Source organism: Lichenostomus cassidix, chromosome 24 (assembly GCF_008360975.1).
Source record: "Lichenostomus cassidix isolate B80296 chromosome 24, HeHo_3.0, whole genome shotgun sequence".
NCBI classification, from domain to species: domain Eukaryota; kingdom Metazoa; phylum Chordata; class Aves; order Passeriformes; family Meliphagidae; genus Lichenostomus; species Lichenostomus cassidix.
Window position 1 is genome coordinate 1,089,599 of NC_139504.1, and position 15,629 is coordinate 1,105,227.

Genomic DNA, 15,629 nt, shown 5'->3' on the forward strand with positions numbered 1-15,629 from the left:
ACAAAATCTTCATACAGCAGGGAAAAATTCCCCCTCCAGGACATGCCATGCCTGTCTGTATCTGGGAACACACTCTGGAAGTTCAGCCAGAGGCTGTTTGTGCATGGAGTGCACTCAGGGTTTTCCCCTTCCCTTCAATCCCCGGGGTGGCTGCAGCAGAGTGAGATATGACTGACAGGAGCCGAGGGGTCTGGGATGTGCTGATATCCAGGGACGTGCTGTGGGCCACTCAGGACCAAACTTTTAGCCCCAACAGCTGGATATTTGAGAGGAAACACAAGGTATTGTGGCTGATGGTGAAACAGAAGCTTCATTTTGCATTTGGGCCCAGCAAACCCAGCAGCAGCATCTTCCACAAGGGGTTTGCCCTCATCCAAATTCCGAGGGGCAGAGTTTCAGCTCCTGCCATTCCAGGATCACAGCTCTGATGGGATTCCCTTGGCGCTCACTTTGGTGTTTTGTTGTCTTGTTTCTTGTCCTCCCATCCAACACCCCCAAGGCCCCTTGGGGCTGCAAATCCCACATATCCACCCCCAGCCCTCCTCGTACCCCCGGGAATGGGATAACAAATCCCCCCGTGCACCTCATGTGCTGCTTGCACTTAACAAAACATCTCCTCTCTGGGGACAAGGGGTGGCATGGGGCAAATTAGGGGTGCCAAAGTGTCCCTGAAGTGCTGCTCTGCCTGTGAGCCTTGGGATGCACGAGGATCTTGGTAATGAGGTGGCCAGGAAGGGGAGATTGCTGTGGGCTTTGGGTATTTTGGGTTTGTTTGGGTTTCCTGAGGGCCAGGAGAGAGGATAAGACAAGAACATTGACTTTTTTTATTTTTTTGGCGCTAATAGGCCCCAGGAATTTAGAGGCACGCAGAGACACCCAGAGAGACGCTTGGCTTTCATTACCTGGGGAGAGAGGCTGAAGGCACGGCAGGGAGGCAAATGGGGAGATCAGAGTGATTGATGCAGGAGTTTTGCAGCAAAAAGACCTGGAAAACATTCCCTAAGTCTCCCATCCAGGCACCTGTTGTGCTCTTGGGGAAATTGAGACCCAGGAAGTTTGGGCTTCCAGTCCTGCAGCCCAAAAGCAGGGGCAGAGAGGACATTTTAAGGAAGCAGAGGTTGGCAGTCTGGCCCCAGAAAGTTGAAATTTAAGAGAAAATGAAAGTTCTCGTGGCTGCAGGTGAAATAAAGGGTTGGTTTGGGGTGTGGTCCCAGAAAAACGAGCAACAGCATCTTCTGGGAGGTGTTGGGTCAGCAACACCATCCAAAGAGCAATTCCATCCCATCCAGGCAGGGAGGGAGAGGGATGAGATGGAGATGGATCAGCTCAGCCACCAGCCTCAATCCAGGCATTCGCTGCTCTTCCTTCCCCACATTCCCCTTCACTTTAATCCCTGCTTATAAATTTTTCCAGCCTGTGGGAATGAAATTCAGACTATCGTGTGTTTACTAATTGAGGAGATGGATGGCTCAGGGTAGGTTTTTTCCTATTAAACTTTCTCTGCCAAGCAATTTACTTCACATGACAAAGATTTTTACTCCACTTGGGCAGTTTTATCTGCTTTTAAACTTGCTAATAATGTTTTTTACTGAAAAGATTAGATGGTAAAGAGAGGGCAAATGTTTCCAAAAGTCACAAAGAGACAGAAAATCTCAAAATAGAAAAAATAAAAGTAGCTTAGAGCTATCAGGGTGAACTGTCTGGTTGGTCTGCAACAAAGCATCATTTGAATTTAGCAGTTGCAGAAGAATTTGAAAGGGATTGGCTTTACATTCTCCATCAGAGACAATGTTTTTATTTCCAAATTGCCAGCAAACCCAAAAAATTTCATTTTCTCCTCTGCCCATTTGTAAGGGAATATTCACTGGGGTATTTGATAGCTGTAATTTACTTTCCAAGCTGTGTAATTAGCCACCTCAATCAAACGGCATCATTTCTATCTCTGCTCGAAGAATAAACTATTCCAGTGCACAACAAACGCCTTTGCCTCCTCGATTTGAGCAAAGCCCAGGGACAGGCGGGAATTTTGCAGCCAACTTCTGCTTTCAGAGCTGCTCACGCTCGTCACGAAGCTGCTCACGCTCTGAAAGCTTCCTGGGGAAAAAGAGAGGAAAAAATGGGGCTGGATATTGACTCAGAGCTCTTGCTCATCGCCCTGAAACTCAACCAGATCAGAGAGGTGGCAGGAAGGATGTGGATATGTTGGGGAATATTTATTCCCTGTACTGCAGATTTGGGGATTCAGGGAATGGGAGAAGGGGAAGGAGTTTCAGGGTTACCCAGAGGTTTTCCTTTTTACACCTAAAAGTGCCAAAAGTAGCGCAGAACAATTTTTTTTTCTTCAGTAATACCTTTTTTCCTATTTTTCAGTGGATGAAGTGACCCTTCTTTCCCACAAAGCCACATTTCCCATGAAGGTCAGGAACTGGAAATCCCCAGTGTCCCATTTCCCTCCACCTTGCTGGGCTCAGAGTTGTCTTTTATCTGGGTGTAAAACCCTGCCGAGCCTCATTTCTGAGTCTCAGCTCGTCTCGTTTGGAATTTTCAGCTGTTCCTGAGCTCAGGTGTAATCTGAACCATTATTTACCTGCAGAGCTTATCTGGACTCAGTCCTGGGAGCCTCCTGGGCACTGGGAGCTGCAACCTCCCCCATGGAAAACAGAGAGAAGGAAAAGAGGGAAATTGCTTTGTAAAAACCACAAGGACTTCTGGCTTTCTTCTTACTGGAGCTCTAAAATTCAAGGCTGGCTCTGGAGCCTGCGCAGTCCCAGCCTCGTTCCTGGCAGACTTGAGAGACAGAACTTTTCTTCCCTCTTCTCCTTAGCATAACAATCCCTTGTTAACATAATAAGATTAATTCTTGCGCTGCAATCAGGAAGCCACACTTTCACCGAGCCCTAAATAATATCGTTCCCTTGCCACATCTATAAAGTAGCAGGGGTTTTTTTTTCTTCTTCTTTCTCTTTTTTTTCCCCCTTTGCAATTGAAAAAAAAATGGAAATCTTGTAATCTTGAGATAAATATAACGGTGTGGAAGCTTCCCATTCTCCTCCAATCTGATTGCAGTGGCAGCAAAAGGACATGGGCCTAATTAAAGTGCCAATCAAGCAAAAATGGGATTCTTTGTTTTTATACAAATGCTCCATTTAACCCTTTGCAGCTCGTTCATAATTTTCTAATGCACTGCTTTTTATCTCCTCAGCGAAAAAAGCCCAAGCCAGGTTGCAGAGCAAGTCTGGGGGAAGAAAAATCGCCAAAAATTGTATTAAAAGCATAACTGGTGATGAGGACAGCGTCCAGCAGCCTCAGCACATCCTTCCCATCACATTTTCCTGCTGCCAGATCCTCTCCTGCAGCCACAGGAGGAGCTGCAGAGCTCTCGCCTTCCCTCCACAATTCCTATTAAACTTGGGAAAGTTCCGTGGGACCTGGAAAATGTCAGGATCCGATGGTAATTCTTAGTAAGCACTAATGCAGTCCAGAGTTTATCATGTTCAGACATGCAAACAATACCCTAACCCAGAATTTTGGTGGTTTTTCAGTGGATTGGGACAATCTGCCCATATCTGAATATCACCAACCACCTCAGGGCAGGTGAAATCTGGCCCCAGTTCTCCTGTAACACCAGCAAGACAGGGAGACAAGCCCCAAACACATCTGGGCACATCTGGGCACATCTGGGCACATCTGGGCAGTGAGAGAGCAGCTAGGAATTTTGAAGGCTGGCTGGTGCTCCCTGTGTCAGTTCATAGCAAGGAGTTCTCACATGGTGGCAATTCCCTCTAGAGCCCACGAAATGCCTTGTGGAGCTTCACCCCAAGGTTCAGGAGACATCCCTCTTCACCGCCACCTCCTCAGTGGTGCCATAAATCCCAACTTCCAGAGGCAGCTGAGCACATCCAGCCCATCCATGCTCAACATTCCAGCAGGTCCAGCTCGGCTGCTTTAACCTTGCGTGGCAGTGGCCGCTGACAGCAGAGAGGGAAAGCAGCAGAATGCAAAGCACGGCATTAAAATAACTTTGCATTAAAAGACCTGCATGAAAGGCAGCAAAAATTCCTCCAGGGAATGGCTGGGGAACTGACCTGGAGGAGATTAGGAAGGGCCTAACAAGAACCAAGTCAGTGATGGGGTTTGGCCACCCCTGCGCCTTTGGTCCATGGCAGGATTGCAGCAGTGGCTGGGATGGCCCCAGGCTGGGAGCAGGGAGCAGGGGAGGATTTCATGGATCATGGAATATCCTGAGTTCGTGGGAACCAACAGGATCATCCTGTCCAACTCCTGCCCTGCCCAGACACCCCAGCAATCCCACCCTGTGCATCCCTGGCGGTGCTGTCCAAACACTCCTGGAGCTCTGGCAGCCTTAGGCTGTGCCCATTCCCTGGGGAGCCTGGGCAGTGCCAGCACCCTCTGGGGGAAGAACCTTTTCCTGATATCCAACCTAACTCTCCTGTGGTTCAGCTCCAGCCATTCCCTGGCTCCTGTCCCTGTCACAGAGGGCAGAGACTGGAGCTGCCCCTCAGGAGCAGCTGCAGCCCCAGGTGAGCTCCGACCTCAGAATCCTCTGCTCCAGCTGAACAATCCCAGTGCCCTCAGCTGCTCCTCCTGTGGCCCCTCCAGATCCTTTCCCATCCCCATGTCCCTCCTTCAGACACTCTCCAGCAGCTTTAGATCGTTTTATGCCGTGGTGCCCAAAGTGCCCCTGACACTGGAGATGAGACTGCCCTAGTGCAGAGCAGAGCAGAGCAGAGCAGGACAATCTCTGCCCTGCCCCTGCTGGGCCTGATGTCCCCAGGACATAGTGGCCCTTTGGGCTACCAGGGCACTGCTGACTCATGGCCAACTTGCCCTCACCAGGACCCCCAGGTCCCTCCCTGTGGCACTGCTCTCCATCCCCTCATTGCCCAGCCTGTCCCTACAGCCAGCTTTGCTCCAGGGGGTTCGACAAAGCCCTGTGTGTTCACTGGACACTGCTGCAGCCTCCAGGGCATGGCTTGTAGCAGTGCTGCAGGTGGAGAGCTCCTGACTGTGTCCCTGCTCCTGACACCCAGCTCCAGCCTTCCCAGTCCCCATGGCTCCCCTCGGCCAAAGAGGATGCCAGGCTGGCGTAGAAAGCCAAGCTATCCCCACCTGAACCCAAAATGTCATCAAAGCTCTTTTTTTTTTTGTTTTTAACCCTGAAAGCTTCTCTCTCCCCTGCCCGTGGCTGTTCCCAGGCCCTGCCTATCGCTGCCCATATTGCTCCCAGACCTGCTGTACAAGAGCTTTATCGAGTGCCACAAGCTGAGGGGCTTTGGCAGCTCTCCACACAGCCGGGAGGAACAGGAGACAAGCAGAGAAAAGAGCCCAGGCTCTCCCCACTGCTCTGCTTCCCTGGCCTTCCCTGGGCTGTTTTCAAAGAGGATCCGGTGGGAGGTGTGGAAAGGGACTGGTGCTTTTTGGCTGGGGTTGCTCTGGAAAGCGAGGCAGTGCCAGAGCAGGAACAGTCCAATTCCTCTCGTGTCCTGGGCAGAGGGGCTGGCAGAATTGGGGAATTTTGGGAGGCAGCTGCCCTCACTCTTGCAGGGAAAAGCAGTGGCAGCCACACCTACCTGGGGCAAATGAAAAGGTGTCCCTGTTTTGTTCTCTCTCCAAGAGCACCCCAGGATGGTTGTGACCTCCTGGGAAATCAGCTTCCTCACTGATGGCCCTGGCTGGAGGGACAAACACAGCCCCAAATATCCCCCCAAAACCTCAGCCTGGCTTCACTGCATCCTGCCATCTCCAGGGATATCCTTGGCATCTCCATGACCTCTCAGCCCCAAACCTGCAGTGAGGCCCTGCAGGGTGTGACAAGGGCTGTGCCTCACTCCTGTCACTTGGAGGGACAACTGCTCCTTCCCCCATTCCATTTCCCAATTATTCCGCTTTCTAATCAGGAACCAACCCACGCTTGGAAACATTTGTGGTGCAAACAGTGACAAAGGGGAGCAGTGCTCTGCAGAGGGGAAACTGAGGCACGTGGGCTGTGTTTCCCTAAGGCCACAGGGGAAGCTCTGCAGCAGGAGCAGGGAAAACCTGCGAGTCCCAGCTCCATGTTTTTCCAGCAGGACTCTGCACAGCTTTCACTTGTCATGTGTATTTTTAAATGACAAGGAAAAGATTTTCTAAACCAGGGAAACGTGTGATTATTTTCCTCTCTCTCTCTCTTCCAGGTGCTTGGCTTAGCGTTGTAATGCCACAAGAATGAAATCCATCTGAGTTGCTGTTGTCCTGCTGCTTAAAACCCCATTTTCTGTCAATATTGCTTCATTTTGATCAAGCTGCTTACATGTTTTATATTATTCTCTTTTTTTTCCCCTCCATTTTGCTGCAGCATTTCAGAACATTTTGTTTCTTGCACTTTCCAGTAAATACTTCTCAGTAAATAGCCTGGAAGTAAGAGAGGCAGAGGCACGAGAAAGTCTGGGCTTTCACTGTTGTGGTGTTTCATATCTATTGCACTTGTCAAAGTGGAATAGAAAAAAAAAAGGGGGGGAATAAAAGAGGAATATACCTGGTTTATCCCTGCTGATGTTCAGAAGGAAGGGAGAGACTGAGCATCTGCTTTTTCCAGCTTCTGGAATTGCTCTTTGCCGTTAAATATTTCACAGGGTGGGTGGGTGTGACCCCAAATTCCATGGGGAGCTGTGGACTTGGCCCCACCCAGGGCCAGGGCTGGAGCAGGGGGTGTGAAGGAGCCCCACGTGGGATTTCCAGCTGCAAACACAGCCCAGTCCCACTGCCGGGGCAGAGCCTCCCAGCACCAGCTTAATATTCCTCCCCAAAGGCTGTTCCCCCCAGCTCCTTGATTTTCTCAGCTTTTTAATTGGAATGATTCATTTCCTTCCACAACACAGAGCAGATTTAAATGAGATATCCGAGAGGAGCAGCTAATAATCAGTTTGCACTCGATTTGCTCTCCTGGAATCAGGTGGAGGGGAGCTGATCTTGCAGGACGGTGCTCAGGCTGCAGCAAGCCAAAATTATGTCAGAAAGCTGATTTTTTTTTTACATGCCTGGTCCTCTAAATCAAATTTGACTACCAATGTAGTCGAAACCACAGAGGTAATCAGTTAATAAAACTTCGTACTTACCTGCTACTTCCACTCAAGGATTTAAAGCCCTTTGCAAAGGTCAGTATTGCAATGATGAGAATTTTCCAGCTGAAATGTTTTCACTGGGAAGGAGAAAGAAGAAGAAGAAAAAAAAAAAAAAGATAAAAATATTCACCATTCCTGGAAGTTAAAAATTCTGCTGTTTTGGATGCAGGCAAGGAATAATATTTTTTTTTTGTGAAAGGAAAAGAAGAAATTGCCATGCAAATGTTAATGGTGTTTTGAAGCTTCACAGGAAAGTCTGACTTGTGTTGCAGCCTTAATATACATTAGTACCCCTCGTCTGCAAGCAAACAACATTTTGCAGAATAAACTGAAACACAACAGGGAGAGCCTCGGAATTATTTAGAAATCTAATTCCCACTGAAATCAGGCACTGAGCAATTTATTCCACGCACATTTAAATCAGTGCTGCTGCCAGAGAAAATACACCCAAAAATGCACCACCTGTAACCTGCCAGGCACGGGGACACCACTGCGGTTGTGGCCACTGCCAAAATCCCTGCCAGGGCTGGAGGTGATGTCTTGGTGGAAAATGCATTCCAGGAGTGCCACTGCCCCTTGGAGTGGAAAAATGCAGAAATAGGACATCTCCAGGCAGCCAGGCTCACTTTTGCACCTCTTTCTCCCAGAGACACGAGCAGGCAGGGATGGGCAAAGCAGCACACGTGGACAAACCTAAATAAGCTTAATTTCCTTAGGGATGCAGGCTAAAAATAATAATAAAAGCTCTTTATTTGCAGGGTGACTCCCCCTGCGCTGAGAGCAGAGCCTGCGTGCAGCGCTTGCGTTTCAATCAATAAAACTCAGCTCAGAGCTGCTCCTAAGCCAGGTTTAACCACCTGGCAGCAGTTTAGCTTGTTAGCACGAGTGGATTTTGGAAAGTTATCCTTTTTTAGCCAAACCAGGGCTGGTAGCCAACATGGTTTAGCCATAGTCCCACCAGGACCCCCAGGCAGGAACCCCCAGAACAGCAGGGAGAGCTGTGCAGCCTTTTTTTCAAACTCACCTTGCTGTAATTAGAGTCCACGGCTGTAATTACTTTCTAATTTTGGTTTAATAATTGCCTCAGCCATCCCCACATGCCCCTCAGACTGGTGATGAGGGAAGCTCTGGCATCAGTAGCCACACAAAGTGTTGTGCTAAGCAATGACTGTACTGTTCAGTTTTGATGTTTGGGCACCTCTGCTCTGCCCCCAAACTCTCACTGGGTGAAAATGAAATTAAAGAAGGGGCAAAAAAACCCCACCCCAAAAGGATAAAAATGATAATTAAAGGGGAGAAAAGGCCCTTTTTTGTCCCCTGCCCCAACCTTGCAAAATGACCACTGGAAGTGCTTGCACAGGGTCCCCCCTTACAAAGAAAAGTTTAATCTGGGGGTTTTATTATTGTTATTTTATATTATTTTCACTCTCAGCTCCAGTGTGTGTTTTTATGGAGGTGTGAAGAGCTGCTGCTCCCCTCCTGGAGAAAAGGAGGGTGCAGCTCTGGGGTCTTCCAGAGCCCACTCCCTTTGCATCTCCAGCTCCCTCTCACTTGTGGGAGGTTGTCAGATATAATTTATCTCCGGGGGGGGCCGACATACATATGTTATTCCATCCTCTCTTTTCCCGGGATTTTGGGACTATTCCCCTGTATTTCAGGGTGAGGCTCTGGCTGCCCCGCAGGGAGGTGAGGAGAGGTCCGGGCTGCTGTGGGATCCAGAGGTGCCCTGAGTGAGGAGCAACAACCCCCCACACCCCAAATTTGAGCTGGGGCGAGCAGAGCAGCACGGTGTTTGCTCTCCTGGTTTGGGTGCCCGGTTGGGGCGGCGGCAGCGCCGGCAGGGGTGCGAGCATCCCTTCAGGAGCACCCCGAGACCTGCCCGTACCCCCACCCCACCTGAACCCCTCCCGCCCCTGGTGCGCCCAGCTTTGGCGGGGGGGGAATCACAAACACCCCCATCCCCAAACCCACCCCGCGCCGAGCCGCCGCCGTCCCCCGGCTGCGCGCAAGTTACTCCCCCTTCGCCGGCACTTTGCCTCCCTCCCCTTCCCCCCCGCTCCAAAAGCCGCGCTGCGCCGCCGAGGCTCCGCCAGAGAAGGCAGCGCTGCCGGGGGAGGAGCTGGGGGGGCGGCGATGGAGCCGCGAGAGCGGAGCCGGCGGGCGGCGGCCTGAAGCCCCCGCCGGCAGCGGCACAGCAGCCCCCAGCCCGGCGCCGAGCCCACCCTGAGGAATGAGCGCTTTCCAGGCAGACCTCCTCCTCCTCCTGCTCGGGTGCCTCCTGCTCAGCCACGGTAGGAGCGCGGAGTTTCCGAGCGGGGCGGCCGGGAGGAGCCGGGGGGCTGCCCGGGTCGGGGTGCGGTGCGGGGGCTGCGTGTGGGTTTTGCGAGGTGCGGGGGAGAAGGGGAGGATTGCAGAGTTTTTCCTGCATCCCCGCCGAGGCAGCTTACCTTTTCCTCTTTAAAAAAAAAAAAAAAAAAAAAAAAGGAGAAATCTTTAGCATGCAAATGAGTGCTTTCCGTTCCAGCTTGGTTAATTGGATGGTGTTTGTGTGTAAACACGGCTCGGCTGAGCAGCAGCCCCCCCCGGCCGCCCCCTCGCCCCCATCGCCGCCCGGTGCTTCCCCGGTGCAGGAGGGCGATGGATGCTCAGTTTCGGTGGCAGCGGAGGAGCCGCTCGGGCTGGCGGCAGTGGCTCCAGCGCGGGGACAGCAGCCTGGCTGTGCAGCCCGGGCAGGGAGCGATCTGCGCCGGGGGGATGCGGGGAAGGAGAGTTGCTGCGGGTGCAGGCAGCCCGGGGGAGGTTGGCACCCCGCGGGGGTGTCACCGCCCGATCCCACCTCCCGCAGCACGGCAGCGAGGGCAGCAGCGTGGGAATCCGTAGGAATTCGCCCCGCAACTTTACAACCTGCTTGATTCCCACCCAAAAAATAAAATCTAAAAAACCAGGATGTGGGCAGAGGGTGCGTTCTGGGAAGCTGTATCTGACAGGCTGCTGTGTGCCTGCTCCCTGGACTATCTGTCACCTGTGGAGGACGCTGAGCTGCAGCCAGACCCCAGCTTCGCCTCTGTGCTGCTCATCCCCTCCCAACGCCGGTGTCAAATCCCATCTGTGTCACGCCGCCGTGGTCCCCACGCCAGCTTTTGTGAGGGTACGGCTTGGGGATGCTTGGGAAAAAAAAAAAAAAAGGGATAAAAAAACCCCAAACCCACGCAGCTAGTCCATCTGTTGATTAAATGAAGGATAAAACTTTTGGAGAGAGTAGTGCTTCTCCACGGGCAGCTGGTTTTTTGCTCAGCCAGACATTACTGCTGAACATCCCCCACCATACGCTAGGTTTCACCCTATTCCCCAAGCAGGGACGCCGTGTTTGTGGTGTCTGGGCTCCTGCTTGTCCTTCCCTCTTCTTTTCCTGGGCTCGGATGTGATGTTGGGCTCCCACACTGTCCTCCCTTCCCCTTTTCTCTTCCCCTCGCTCTCTGCTTGTACTAATATTCCTTCAGGGAGAAAGCTGTGTTTGCATTTGCCTTTGCTGCTGCACAAAAGAAACCCACTGTGTCCTCCGTGTGGGTTTCTGGCTGAACAAATCTGAACTCTCCCTGGTACAGCAGGGCAGCGGCGGGGCTGGGCAGAGCAGCAATTTGGAAGCTGTTCCCTGCCTTCCCTCATCCCTCCCTGCTCCCACCGACCCAGTCACTCCCTGCAGGTCAAATGGCAGTTTGCTAGCGGGGCTGGAGAAGTTTGTGCACGGGATCCAGCCGGGATTTGCTGGGCTCTCCCCCCGCTCCTTCCTTTTGCAGCCATGATTTTAATGTGGGTTAATGCACTTTTTAATAGCGCTCGTGTTGGGAAGCCACAGCGGCTCCTCGGCTCTGCTGCCTGAGCTCGGCTGATTTGTCTCCAGCCTGTTCCACCAGGATCGTGCATCTGGTACCTGCTTATTCATGCTGGCTTAGGAGGCACACAGAGTGCCTCGCAGAGCGTTTTCTCGGCTGTTTTCTCCCCCAGGATGAGCCGAGAGCATTTCTCTGGAGTTGCCGCTCTCCGTACGCGACAAAGGCGCCGCCGGCAGCTCCGTGGCTCTTCCCGTTGGGGTGAAACCGTGCAAAGGATCCCTAACAGGATTTAATGCACAGGATTCCTTCAGCCACATGCTGCTGTGGGGGAGGAAAGGCCTGGGTGTAGGTGCTGAGGCTGATTTTCCAGCACACGTTGTGTTTGCCGCTGTGCTGTGTCCAGATGTGGTGGCACTCACTGTCTGTGACAAAGGTGTCCCCAAGGCTGTGGGGATGAGGTGCTGCGTGGGAATGCACAGGGCAGCCCTGCCTCGCTCGGGAGGAGCTGGTGGGCCAAAACTCACTTCAAGGGACAATTAAAATAATTTGACTCTGCCCTTCAGGAGTTTCAGGAGCTCCTTTCTGTGGGCAAGGGGCAGGCAGGGCTGAGTTTTCCTGCCAAAGTGGCTTGAAGGGATTTGGCATAATTAAATTCCCCCAAGCCAAGGGCAGCAGGGCTGAAAGGTTGAAAACCCCACTTGGCATCTGTAGTCTGGATGCTACTTTTAGGAAAAAAGCTCCTTATCCCAAACCTCCCCAAAAGGACATTTTCCATCACGGGATCTGAACACCTGTGCCCTTGGGTTTGTACTTCATGGGCATCCCAGTGCTATCCTGGCATCCTGCTGTTCCTGCAGCCCATGCAGGCTGCAACTTGGGCTCCCGCTGGAGCTTGCAGGAAGAGGAAGCTGCTTTTTGCTCCTGTCTGGGGCTGTGCTGCACCTGGACAGCCCAGGCTTGGCTCAGCCTGGGAGGGAGGAGGATCTGTCCCACAGCTCACTGCTCCAGGGGACCTGGGCAGAACAAATTGCCTTCCCTGGAGCATCCTCTGGCTTTCCCCCTTGCAAATGGTCTGAAGCAGCCTGCACTGGCTCTTTCTGAGGTTGACAGGCCAGTGCTCCAGGGTTGGTTTTTTCCTGGTACCACTCATTCTTCCACCCCCTCAAAGCTGTCAGGGCCACAGCTTTGGTGGAAGGGAGAGAAAGTCTCAGCACAATTTGCCTCCTGTGGAGATGGGATGTGTGGTGCCCCTTGGCGGGAAGCAATTGCTGCTGCCATGAAACTGCCTGCTTTTGCTTCTGCTTGGGGAATAACTCACCCTTCCCTCCCCTGCTTCAGTGCCAGCCAAACTGGGGGAGGCTGGAAGCAACCGGGGAAGGTGCCTCAGCCATTCGGTGGGGCTGTGGGGAGGAGCACCACTGGAGATGCACCTACACCTCCTCCTCCTCCTCTCACTGGCCTGTACTAGATGGATTTGGCAGCATCTTAAATTTACCTTGGATGGGAAGATTTCTGCCTGTCTGGGGCTCTCTTTCCAAAGGCATGTTTGCTTTCCCTCAGGGTGATGAATACCGAGTTCTCTGGGTGTTGCAGGGTATGTTTTTCTCCTTCACAGTTCACTTGGTTCCTCCCTGGAAGCAAATGCTTTACAATCTTCTGTCAGAGGGGCCCGTTATCAGCGGCAGTGGCTCAACTTCCCACTGGCTCGGCAGCAGCCCCCAGGTGGAGAAGGGTGAAATTATGCTGATGAGAGAAAACAGGCCAATTCCACCCACCAGTACTGGTTAGGACCAAGAGATGAGGATTTTCACATCTTGGGGGTGGTTAGTGGGTGATGGGGAGGAACAATATGAGGTTTGGGGTGCTGGGAGTGTGTGACTGCAAGGGCTGGGACACTTGGGGGGTTTCTGTGCCTGACAACCATGAATCCATTAATGAGAAGCCTGGAAATCTGAGCTGTGGTCCTTCTTCCACGTTCATTCCTCCTGCCATGTGGAGAGCAGGGCAGCTTTGCAAGGGAAGTGTGCCGGGCTGTTTCCCAGAGCCAGCAGGTCAGTGTCAGCCCTGGGAGTTGTTTGGGGAGTACAAATGGGCTTCAGAAACAATGGCAAGGAAGAGCTCCTGCAGCCCAAGGAGCTGCAGCTCAGAATATTCTGTGATCCTGTGAACTGCAAATGGTTGAGTAGAAGACAGAGATGGCTTGGGAAGGTGCTTGGTGAGGTGCTGCTGGTGGGAAGGTGCAGGTTTGGCAGGGGCAATGTGTTCACAGCTGGGCTGCACCGGAAGGAAAATAAAAAAGGCTCAAGTTAGAGCTGGTGTTGTCCAGCCTGTGCTGTCCCAGAGGAACGGTGCAGGATTGCCTCCTCCAACACCTGCTTTAACACAATTTAGGTTTCCCATCTCCCATCTGTACTTCCTGCAGTGAGAGCCGCGTGAGGACCATCGATGACTTTGCTCAAATCAGCTTTTTTTGCAAGGTTTCAGCTCGGAAGAGCACAGGAGGGAGGAGCTGGGGTTCTGCTCAGGTGCCCTGAGCCAGAGGGAGGGGAGCAGGGCAGATGTTCCTCCTCGGAGCTAACGCTGCATCCCCAGCAGCCTCCCCGTTCCAAGGTTAAGTGGAGGTGCCCGGGCACTTTATGCACAGCACATCTCGGGCTGATGTCGATTATTTCTGTGCTTTCCTGTTGGTTTAGGGAACACCAACTGGAGTCGGAACGTGCCCAGAAATCCCTGACAGGTTCCCAGCACCGCGTGTCACCAGCTCCCAGCCGCTCTGTAGTCGGACTGCAAATGTTAGGATAAAAAAGCTCCGTGCTCTTCTTCCTTTTGTAGCTGTAAATAAAGGGGGGAGAGGCCAATGTGCCCCTTAGGTTGTGAGTTGGCTGAGGATCAAGGGCTTTGAATAAACTGTTTTCTTCCTGTGAGCAGCCTGTGATGGAGAGTGTGGCTGCTCCAAACCTCTGATTTAATGATCGGCTTTGCGAGTCTGTACAGTGCTCTCAGCTCCTCAGCACGCTGGGTGCAGGGGCTTTATGGAAATGCTGCTGGAGAATTGGCTTTACATCACTTCCAGAATCCTTCCAGTAGGATTAAACAGCTTCTGTTTATTTATTTATTTATTTGAAAGCCCAGCAAATTCATACCAACAATTGCTGAAGGCCCTAATTTATCTTCTGTTCAAGAGCAATACAAGTCTTTCCTCTGGCTTCATTGAGAGCTACCTCTGGCCAAAGAGAGCGACAGAGCCATAGTGACCGTGTACAAGCTTATTTTATAAATCAATAGGTAGTGAAACAAATTGGTTGTAAATCAGTCTCTTATTTGCTGAGATTTAAGGCGTTTGCTGGAGCTGTGAGTTTTTGAGGAGGTCTGCCCTGCCTTCGGGCTGGCACATGGCCCGGCTCTTGCGGGGATGTGGGAATCCAGTATTCATTTCAAACATGCCAGGAGATGTGCAGCATTTCTTGGCTGGGAAGAAATAAACTTTAAAACCTTTGCTCGTCTTTCCAGGCAGAGGTTGAGCAGCAGGATCCTGATGCTGCTCAGAACTCCAGGGTTTCCCTTCCTCCACTCCACAGCACCTCAGGGCACGTCTGTTCTCCAGACTGCTGGAAGGGGGAAGAGGAAAGTATCCATTTCTGAATTGTGCCTTGCGGTAGGACAGAGAAAATGCTGGGATTTGGACTTGGAAACGGTGGCCTAACAGATGTCCTGGTTCAATATGCCCTTTGAGTGTAGCCCAGCCTGTTTATTCATTGCCTCGCTGGCAAGACCCACACTCAAGTGTTTGCCTTTCCCTGGTGGCAGCGGCAGCCTCCAAAGTGGAGCAGAAGGAGCTGGAGGTCACTTGGCTGTTACATGGCTCTTCCTTTTACTGAGTTGCATTAAACAGCTTAAAATCTAAATGTGCTTTTAGTGCCTGTGAGCGATGGGCTCTGGGCGTCCTGCCTCGGGTAGTGTCACATGCTGGGGAAGTGGGAGGTGGAACACTCGCATTGTTAAATTCAGATGCTAACTTGGGGATAAGATCTTGTCTTAATGTGTTCATTCAACGCCCCCACTCGCAACAAAAGCTACAGCAGCTTTTGGTCTGCTGCATTTGGGGTGGAGCAGGATGTAATTGGTTTTTGAGGGCTTTGCCATAACTGCTGCTCATTAACCATTGATGCAGGCACGGTCAGACTTTCAACTCGGATAATAGATGCTGTCTTTTGTTTGCAATTACTTTGCGTTGGGTGGAATTGCCGCGCAGGTTTCGCGTGTGTGTGGTCATGTGGTGGCTAATTCGCCTCCTAAGGGCTGCTGGATTTATGTTCTGGGCTCTGGGGTTGTCATTCTCAATATGACACGAGGCAAAGGCAGTGGTGATTGCCCTGCCTGGGTGGGCCAGGTCTGGGCGGATGCGGCAGCACCTAGAGCTGAACATTTCAGGAGCCTTCTGGGTGAGCAACCCCAGCGTTGTGGGAGGGGAAATAGAAATGGAGAAAATGTTCGATAATGTGGTTTTCCTGAGGAGCGCTGCCCAGCAGGACATGCACTGCAGGCGAGAGCAGCCCTGCTAATTACGGGTGAAATATGCACCGATGGTGGAAGGGATGAACTTCCTCAAACTTGCTCATGGATGAGGCATCAGAGCTTTGTGCTGTGGGTCCAACACTAGCAGGGAGTGAGTGGG

The 15,629-nt window shown here is 52.0% G+C and overlaps 1 protein-coding gene and 1 long non-coding RNA gene across 5 annotated transcripts in view; one reads left to right on the forward strand and one right to left on the reverse strand.

Moving 5' to 3' along the window:
- Window positions 1-931: 931 nt before the first annotated feature.
- On the reverse strand, window positions 932-8,421 carry LOC146427428 (uncharacterized). 2 transcript variants are annotated; one of them, XR_014856410.1, is made up of 5 exons: window positions 8,146-8,421; window positions 7,116-7,198; window positions 6,536-6,988; window positions 5,592-5,689; window positions 932-3,968 (listed from the first exon to the last, which is right to left on the reverse strand). It is a non-coding gene; the product is annotated as an uncharacterized LOC146427428 (long non-coding RNA). The 2 variants fall into 2 exon arrangements; XR_014856411.1 differs by lacking the exon at window positions 8,146-8,421 and adding an exon at window positions 7,584-8,001.
- Window positions 8,422-9,186: 765 nt separating this feature from the next.
- Window positions 9,187-15,629, forward strand: part of KIRREL3 (kirre like nephrin family adhesion molecule 3) — a 344,735-nt gene continuing 338,292 nt past the window's right edge. For 2 of the 3 annotated variants that reach the window (XM_085081763.1, XM_085081764.1), the window contains exon 1: window positions 9,187-9,412. In XM_085081763.1, the coding sequence (XP_084937889.1) occupies window positions 9,352-9,412 (61 nt within the window). In that variant the 5' untranslated portion in view covers window positions 9,187-9,351. The remainder of the gene's footprint in view (window positions 9,413-15,629) is intronic. The other variant, XM_085081765.1, reaches the window with a different exon arrangement.